This window comes from Penaeus chinensis, chromosome 40 (genome assembly GCF_019202785.1).
Source record: "Penaeus chinensis breed Huanghai No. 1 chromosome 40, ASM1920278v2, whole genome shotgun sequence".
NCBI lineage: Eukaryota > Metazoa > Arthropoda > Malacostraca > Decapoda > Penaeidae > Penaeus > Penaeus chinensis.
Genome location: NC_061858.1, coordinates 26,974,625 through 26,983,697, shown reverse-complemented (window position 1 = coordinate 26,983,697; position 9,073 = coordinate 26,974,625). Strand labels below are relative to the sequence as shown.

General features: G+C 47.6%; 1 protein-coding gene across 1 annotated transcript in view; it reads right to left on the bottom strand.

The window, feature by feature from the left end:
• Nucleotides 1–8,561, bottom strand: part of LOC125047171 (rootletin-like) — a 118,752-nt gene extending 110,191 nt beyond the window's left edge. Inside the window, exons 1-2 of the mRNA XM_047645289.1 lie at nucleotides 8,557–8,561; nucleotides 3,878–3,980 (exon numbers count right to left, since the gene is read on the bottom strand). Coding sequence (XP_047501245.1) covers nucleotides 3,878–3,980; nucleotides 8,557–8,561 — 108 coding nt within the window. The remainder of the gene's footprint in view (nucleotides 1–3,877; nucleotides 3,981–8,556) is intronic.
• Nucleotides 8,562–9,073: the final 512 nt, after the last annotated feature.

Sequence of the window (9,073 nt, the reverse complement as noted above, 5' to 3'; positions counted from 1 at the left end):
GAGAGAGCCGAGAGAGAGAGAGAGATTTGAGAGAGGAGAGAGAGAGGAGAGATTGAGAGAGATGAGATAGGAGAGAGAAAGATTGTGATGAGAAGACTCGATGAGAGAGAGAGATGAGAGAGAGAGGAGAGAGTTGAGAGAGAGTTTCGAGAGAGGAGAGAGAGGAAATGAACGATTCCGAGAATTCTGAAGAGAGAAAGAGAGAGAGAGAGAGAGAAAGAGCAAGAGCAACGAGGAGAATGAGAGAGAAAGAGAGAGAAAGGAGAGAGAGAGAGAATGTCGGAGAGAGAGAGAGAGGATGGAGAGGAGGTGAGAGAGATGAGAGATAGAGTAGATGAGAGAGATGAGTATGAGATTGAGAGAGACGAAGAGATGGAGAGATGAGAGGATGAGACGAGAGAGAGAGATAGTTGAGAGAGAGAGAGAGAGAGAGAAAGGAGCAAGAGCAGGAGCAGAGAATGAGAGTGAAGAGAGATAAAGAGAGAGAGAGAGGAATGATGAGAGAATGAGGAGAGAGAGAGAGACGAGAGAGAGAGACGAGAGAGGAGAGAGAGAGAGAGAGAGAGAGGAGGAGAGTGAGATGACCGAGAGAGAGAGACATGAGTGAGAGAGAGAGATGACAGGAGAGAGGAGAGAGAATGAACAGAGAGACAGAGAGACAGAGAGACAGAGAGACAGAGGAGAGAGGAGTTAATAGAGAGATGTCGAGAGAGGAGAGAGAGAGAGAGGAGTACGGAGAGCGAGAGAGATGAGAGGGAGAGAGATGAGACTAGACGAGAGAGTGATGAGAGAGAGGAAAGAGTGAATGAGATGCGTGAGAGAATGAGATGAGAGAGAGAATGAGAAGAGAGAGAGAATGAGGAGAGAATGAGAGAGAGAAAGAGCAGCGCAAGAGAAAGAGAGAATGAGCGAGAAGGAGAGAAATGAGAGAGAAAGAGAGAGAAAGAAGAGGGGAAGAGTGAGAGAAAGAGAGAAAGAGTAGAGGAGGAGAGAGAGAGAGAGAGACAAAGATGACCTGAGAGAGAATAAGTCGAGGAAGGAAGAGAGAGAAAGAGCATTTAAATTAAAGGAGCAAAGAATGAATGCGGATGAGAAAGAGTGAGGGAGGAAGGGAGAAAGAGAGAAAGCAGGTGATTATGTTTAGAGAGAGAGAGAAAGAGAGGGGGAAAGAAAGATGAGATTGGAGAGAGCATCGGAGAGACGAGAGGAGAGATGAGAGAGTAGAGGTGGACATGATCGAGAGAGATATGAAGAGAGAGAGGATGGAGAAGGAGCGAGTGAGAGAGAGAGACTATGAAATGAAAAGACGAGTGAGAAGAGAGAGGAGAGAGAGGAGAGGGAGAGATGAGAGAGAGGAGAGAGAGGAGGACGAGATGAGGATGTGACGATGTATTGGAGAATGAGCAGATGAGAGTAGAGAGAGGAGAGAGATAGAGACGAGAGAGAGAGGAGAGAGTGGTAGAGAAGGAGGAGAGAGGAGATGAGAGGGAGAGAGGACGAGGCTGAGAGAGAGAGGAGAGAAGAATTGAGGAGGGGGGAATACCGAGAGAGAGGAGAGGATGGGACGAGAGAGAGGCAAGTTGGGACTCAGAGAGATAGGAGAGAGAGAGAAGAGAGGAGAGAGAGATGAGGAGAGACAGGAGAGGGGAGGAGGAGGAGTCGGGAGAGATGACTTGGTGAGAAGAGAGAGAGTGAGACGTTGACGGAGAGAGACGAGAGAGAGATCGGAGATGAGTAGAGAGAGATGAGAATGAGAGAGAGAGAGTGAGAGAAGAGGAGAGAGCCGGGGAGAGGATAAGAGAGAGATAGAAGTGAGGAGATGAGAGAGAGATAGAGAGAGAGATGGAGAGAGAGAGGATGGAGAGGAGCGAGGATTTTTTCAGGATTTAGCTTGAGAGTAGGAGGGAGGAGATGATTGCGAATAGAGAGGGAGGAATGGAGAAGAGGAGATGGAGGAGATCGAGAAGAGACGGAGTGATTGGTGGGAGAGAGGATAGTAGATGAGGGAATAAAGTGAGAGATTAGTTATGTTGAGAGGGGAGACGATGGGACGAGGAGATGAGATAGATGAGGTTCGAAAGAGAGAGATAGGAGATTGAGAGAGTTTAGAGTTAGGAAGAGAGAGATAGAGAGAGAGAGAGGATAGATAGATTTGAATGAGAGTATAGGAGTGGATGAGAATTGATGGGGGAGAGATGAGAGATTAGATGAGAGATAGAGACGGTGATTAGAGGAGGATTAGAGAGAGGAGATAGAGAGAGATGAGATGTAGAGAGAGATTTAGGGAGTTAAGAGAGATTAGAGGAGGGACGAGAGAGAGAGGGATAGAGAGAGAGAGTAGAGAGAAGGAGAGTGATTGAGATTGGAGTGGAGAGGAGATAGTGTAAGATGAGAGAGAGTGAGAAGAGAGTGGAGAGAGAAATGTGACGCCCGATGAGTTGAGGGAGAGGAGAGGAGAGACGAGGATGTGAGATAGAAGAGAGTGAGAAGAGACGGAGAGCGAGAGGAGAAGAGAGACTGGGGAGAGAGAAAACTGAGATGAGGACGAGAGGAGAGGTGATGAGATGGATTGGTGACTCTAGAGACCGAGTTGGAGTGAGGAGAGAGAGAGAGAGTGAGCGAGAGAGATGAGGAGAGGATGAGATTGAGGAGAGGCTGAGGATGAGAGAGAGTACGACTAGAGAGAGGTGGTGAGGACTGAGGGAGAGGGAGAGAGAGATGAGCGAGATGTGAGAGATGAGAGTTGAGATGAGAGGGAGAGGGAGGGAAGAGAGGGGAGGAGAAGAGAGAGAGAGAGATGAGGAGACGAGGTTACGAGATGGAGAGGTAGGACGAGAGGAGGGTGAGATGGGATGGTAGAGAGGGAGTGAGAGAGACGGATAGAGGAGGGAGTGCATTGAGGTGATTTAGAGAGAGGAGACGACGAGAGGATGCGGGAGATAGGGAGATATGGAGGAGAGGAGAGGGGATCTAGAGAGAGTAAGATTAGAGAGAGAGAGGAAGGAGAGAGTGAGAGTGGAGGAATGTTTGTGGCTTGACTTAGTTTGAATTGTGTTAGTTTAAGTACTGGTTTTGGGAGTCTTTAGGGCATTGCGGTTTTGTGAGTGGGTTGGGTTTGGGTGGTATGGTTTAATGTTTTACTTTGTGATTTGTTCTTGAGGGTAGTTATTGATTCTGTTATAGATTGGGTCAAAGTGGTATTATTTTATGTTTTTGGTTTTTTCATTCTGATGTTAGTGTTGAGGTTCGTTTTTTTTGAGGATCCTGATTTTGGGTATGTATGTGTTTGAGTGTGATTGTGTGTTGTTTTGTGGTTAATGTGTGCATATATGGATATGGTGATTGTTGGTATAGGTTGATGACTGTTGAGTTAAATGTTATTGTTGATTTATTTTGTGGGGTTGATGGGGTGCGGACTTAGGGATTGGGTCAGTTAGTGTGTTTGTTTGGATTTGTTGCATTGTGGTTGGTTTAGTTCTGGTTGGGGTGTATGGTTGTGTTTTGGTTGTTGATTGTGTATCTTAATGGTTGGGATGGAGTGGTTGATTGATCTCACTAATTTTTATGTATAGTTAAAAAAATTTGTTGAAGTTCATCTCTGCTTATAATACCGTTCAATTTTCTTTAGATAGAAGATAATTTCCATAGTTAAAATAAGTATAATATTTCGGAGGATATGTGAAATAAAGGATTTATATTGATGTTGTTACATCCGAAAGGATAGAGTCGTTGTGATGTTTGATATTAGGGGAGGAGTATTGTGGTATATTTGTTTTTGTGTGGTGTGGCTTACGAGGCGGACAGGTTTGGTGGAGAAGGATGAGAATGGTGGTAAGAGAGAGAAGATGAGTGTACGAGAGACACGGGTTGGTGTTACCGGGAGTTTAAGGAATATGAGAAAGAAAAATAGAAGTGATCGTTTAGTGTAGAGCTTCGAAAGATCATCGATTGAAGATTGGACGTTAGTCTGGAGCGGGTGACTGGGGAGTGACAACAGAGGGTAAATGTGTGGATTGTGTGAGCGGTCCTTGTGGGGTGAGAATGGTCGTGCATTGTTTCCGAGATGGTGGGTTGGGTGTGTGAGAGGGCGTGAGGTGGGTTTATCATTTTTGATGTGATATATTGAGGGAGAAAGGTAGTAGGGGAGATGTGGGTGAGATGCGGAGGCGGGAGATGAGGAAGGTGGTGTAGATAAGGAGGGGATGAGATAGGTTGAGGGTTTATTGTTAGGGATTTTAAGTAGTTTAGGGTAGTAGGCTGGTGTTTGGTGATTGTGTGGTAGGTTTTGGTGTTGTTCTTGGAGTTGCGGCGGCATAAGGGGTGATAAGGGTACGTGAGTTTGTGTAGGTGTAGAGTTCAGAGGGGTTTTGGGGTTGTATGTGAATGTTTATTAGTTGATATGTTTCTGAGCTTTTGTTGAGTTTACTATCGTGTGTTTATTTTTAGTATTCTTTGATAGAGATATATCGTTGATTCGGTTGACACGAGGCGGAGGAATTCGTGTGATTGGAGTACGAGATGGATAAAATAATTTTCATAGGGCGGAAGTTGTGTTAGGTTAGCGGTTCTGTTTGTTTGATTGTTTTTGGGACAGTAAGGTTTAGTTGTGGAGGATTGGGTTGTTATCTGTTAGTGGATGTGGGGATTGATCTCTCATTGTGAATCTGGATGGAGGATTTGTTTGGTTGGAGTGTGTTCGTTTTGGGTGGAGGTGTCTGGTGAGTTTTTGTGCTGGATTGTTTACAGGAGGGAGTGGTTAGCTTGTCCCTCCCCCCCCACCCCCCCCCCCCCCACACCCCCCCCCCCCCCCCCCCCCCCCTCACCCCCCCCCACCCCCCCTCCCATTTTGGATTTGATGAGATGAGCTGTAAGATGTGTGGTAGATGCGTGAGAGAGAGTCTATTGATTTTAGTTGGTAGTACGACGGTCGAGGAGGGAGTTGGATCTGAGAGGTGGTCTGAGGTGAGGATGAGAGGGAGCGAGAATGGAGAGACTTGAGATGAGAGGAGAGAGGTGAGGTAGGAGAGGGAGGAGAGGGAGAGAGGGAGAGATTAGAGATGGACGGATATGGAGAATGGACTAGGAGGAGAGGTAAGAGTGGACGAGGATTTCGGAGAGAGGTGATGGAGGTAGAGAGAGGGTAGGTTAGGGATGACGGTTGAGAAGGTGAGAGGGAGAGAGGGAGGAGGTAGAGGTATGGCATGGACTGGAGGAGAGCGGGCCGACCGTATGTTCGGTAGAGGAGATCTGAGTTCTGTGAGAGACGATTTGGAGAGAGAAGTGGAGAGATTGATGTGGCTAGAGGGGAGAGGGAGGGAGAGAGAGAAGTGGGGATCTGAGAGGAGATGAGTAGAGAGACTGTGTGAGAGGGGGAGAACCGAGGGCACGGGAGAAGTAGAGAGTTGAGAGAGAGGAGAGGGACGCGTGTGATTAGGGGTGGAGAGAGAGGAGAGGAGTGAGAAGCTGAGGTGAGTGGAGTTTGGCGTTAGATGAGGGAGGTGTGGAAGAAGTAAGGTGGGAGAGGAGGGATGAGTGCAGATAGAATCAGGATGAGAGAAATGTGGAAGTTGAGAGTGAGAGAGATTGAAGAGAGAGACGAGAGTAGATGAAGGTGAGAAGATGATAAGGTGAGGGTTGGAGGAGACGGGAATAGAAGAGGAGAGGGAGAAGCCAGAAGGAGAGATCAGAAGATGAGTTGGTGTCGAAGAGTCGGAGAAGGCCGTGGTGTGAGAGAGAGACGATGAAGGAGAGAGATAAGATGGAGTGGAGGAGAGAGAGAGGAGAGGTTGAGAGAGGTAGGAGGGAAGAGAGATGGAGACGATGAGTTTGATGACGGCAGAACGAGTTGTCGTGAGAGGAGAAGAGAGAGGGGAAGAGAGGAGGATGAGTTCGAGTGAGGTTATGAGAGAGCATCGACTGTTTGAGTGTCATGGATCGCGGGGAGAACGAATGAGTGAGAGATGAGAACTAGTGAGATTAGGGAGAGTAGTAGAGGCGCAACGAGGGAGTGACTGACTAGGGAAGTATGGAGAGAGAGGAGAGGGATGGGATGTACTTGATGGATGAGAGATTCCGAGTGATATGACTGCGTGAAGGACTGTGATGACAGTAGGAGGATACAGGAGAGCCGAGAGAGAAGAGTGCGCAGGAGAGGAGAGAGAACATTGTGTGGGGAGAAGTGGAGAACGTGAAGAGAGAGTAGAGATAAGGCGAATGGAGAGGAAGAGAATTAGGGGGAGGTAGATTCGTAGGGTGGTAAGGAGTTTTTGGGTTGTATCATGACAGAGGAGACGTGTGAGGAAGAGTGGGAAGAGAAGTGTGGAGAGTATGAGTTGAATTAGTTTGAGTTGAGATTTTAGGAGAGACGAGATGAAAGGAGGATGAGATGATATTTGAGATCTAGTAGAAGAGATCAGTAGTGGCGGGTGGAGTTCAACGGAGTTATTGAGGGGGTGATTGGAGGAGAGGAGAGAGGGATGAGAGAGAGTAGCGAGAGAGAGAGAGAGAGGAGATGAGTTGGAAGAGAAGCGAGGAGAGAGAAGGAAGAGAGATTTGACGTAAGAGATAGGGAGAAAGAGGAGCGAGCGGGAGAGAAGATGTGTGGGGAGGATGAGATGAAGATGGAGTCGAGATTGATTGTGAGCTATGGGATGGAGATTCAAGTTGGACACTGTAGGGCTGGAGCAGGTAGGTGCGTGAGAGAAAGGCAGGATGATGATAGGTGAGATGAGGATAAGATAGTCGAGCAATGAGATTGAAGAGTTGAGAAGAATGAGAGAGAGAGAAGACGGATGAGAGTGAGAAAGAGGATAGAGTATGGAGACGGAGAGAGAGTGAGAGAGAGAAGGGGGAAACAGAGAAGAGAAGAGCTGAGATAGACCGCGTAAGGGAATGTCAGTAGAGTGAGATAAGAGGGAGTCAGAGACAGAGGAGATAATAAAGATGGCTAGGAGGTGATGAGAGATGGTAGAGAGATTAGACAGAGAGAGAGAGATTGTTTTGAGGAGGGGAGAACTAGAGAGAATCGTAAGTATGCTGACGTGTCGATGAAGAGGGGAGAGGGGGCGCCTGAGAGTAAAGGGATAAGAGGGATGAGTTTGATGGTAAAGAGATGATGATTGAAAAGATGGTATAGAGTACAGAGAGTAGAAGAGGAGAGACAGAGAGAGAGAGCGGAATAGCGTCGAGAGAGAGTATGAGAGTCGTAAGAGGAGAAGAGTGAGGAGGAATGGATATAACGAGAGAGAGATCCGAGACAGGCAGATGAGTGAAAGTGAGCTATGGATCTGAAAGAGGAGAGAGAGATGTACTAGAGGACATGAGGGAAGAGAAGGACAGAGAAGGAGAGAGACAGGAGACAGAGAGAGAGATAGAGAGAGGATAGGAGAGAGAGATAGATAGATGAGGGGTGGAGAGTGATGATGAAGAGGAGAGAGAGAGTGACAGCAGAGATGATGAGACGAGAGTATGTGATCTAAGAGAAGAGGTAAATGAGAAGAGATGAGATAGAACTGAGAGTATGTGTTGGACGAGACTATAGAGCGTGAGACGGACAGGAAGAGCAGTGAGAGAGAGACTTGAGAGAGGAGAGCATGAACAGAGATGAGAGAAGATGAACAGATGAGAAGAGAGACAGAGCCGATGAGAGAAAGAGTCGAGGGAGAGAAGAGAGAGATGTAGAGAGGTTAAAGTGATGAGAGGATGAGAAGATCGAGATGAGAGAGGTGACATGTGAGGAGATAATTAGAAGAGAGAGAGATTGATGAGAAGAGAGAGAATGAGAGAAGAGAGCGAAATGAGAGAGAATGGGAGAGAGGAATGAGAGAAAATGAGATGAGAGATAGAGGGGAGAAAAGCAGGAAAAAGGGGAAAGGGGAAAATGGAGAGAAAGAGAGAGAAAGGGAGAGAGAATGAAGGAGAGAGAGGATGAGGGAAAAGGAATGGGGAGAGAGAGAGAGAGGAAGAGAGGGGGGATGAGATAGGAGAGAGAAGTGAGAGGAGAGAAGAGAGAGAGAAAGGGAAATGAGGAGATGAGTGCGTGAGAGAGAGAGAGAGAGGATATAGAAAGAGAAGGAGAGAGAGAGAAAGGTGACAGTGAAAGAGAGAGGAGGGGGGGAGAGAGAGAGAGAGACAAGAGAGAGGAATGTTGGGGGAGAAGAGATAGGAGAGAGGGGGTTGCTAGAGAGAGGAAGAGTTGAGAGGAGGAGGAGAGAGTTAGAAGAAGAGAGAAAGAGAAAGAGAGAGAGAGAGGAGAGAGTGACGAATTTGAGAGGGAAGAGAGGAGAGAGAGAGAGAGAGCGAAAGAGGAGAGAGAGATGAGAGGGAGAGAATGAGGAGAGGAGAATGAGAGGAATGAGAGAGAATGAAAGGAGGAATGAGAGAGGGAATGAGAGAGAGAAGGGAAATAGAAGAGAAAATAAAACAGAGAGTCAAAGAGAGTGAGGATGAAAGAGAGAGAGAGAGCGAGAGATGAACAGACAGAAGCCCGGGCCCAGACAAACCAGACAAAAAGAAGGAGAGAAACAACCAAAAAATAACCACCAATAAGTTCCGAACTACATGGTGGCGGCTTTTATGTACAGAGGACCGCTGTTGCGCTTCAGCTGCGAAGGTGGCCGCACTATCTTCCAGCCGCTTGACCTCGGCCTGTAGGTAGCGTGTTTCCTCCTGCGGGGTCCCCAATGTGGTCACTAGGGGGCTTGTGGTGGTTGTGTGTGTTGAAAGGGGTTTGGGTTTCGTGGGGTATGGTTTGTTTTTGGGGGGGTGGGGTTTGGTGGGTGGTTTCAGGATTTTGGGTTTGATGGTGGTGGTGGAGGGGTGGTTGGTTGTTTGTTGTGGTTTGGTGATGATGGGGGATGGGGGGGGGTTTGAGGTTTGGTGTGGTATGGCAGTGGTGGTTTGGCTGTTGGTGGTGGTGGTGTGGTGGTGGTGGTGGTTTCGGGGATGTTGGCGGGGTGTGGTAGTGGAGTAGGGTGTGGTTTTTGGGTGGGGGTGATGATGATGAGGGAGGTGGTGGTGTGGTGGTATTGGCATGGGTGTCTTGGTGGGGGGTTTGGTGGTTATGAAATTTTTT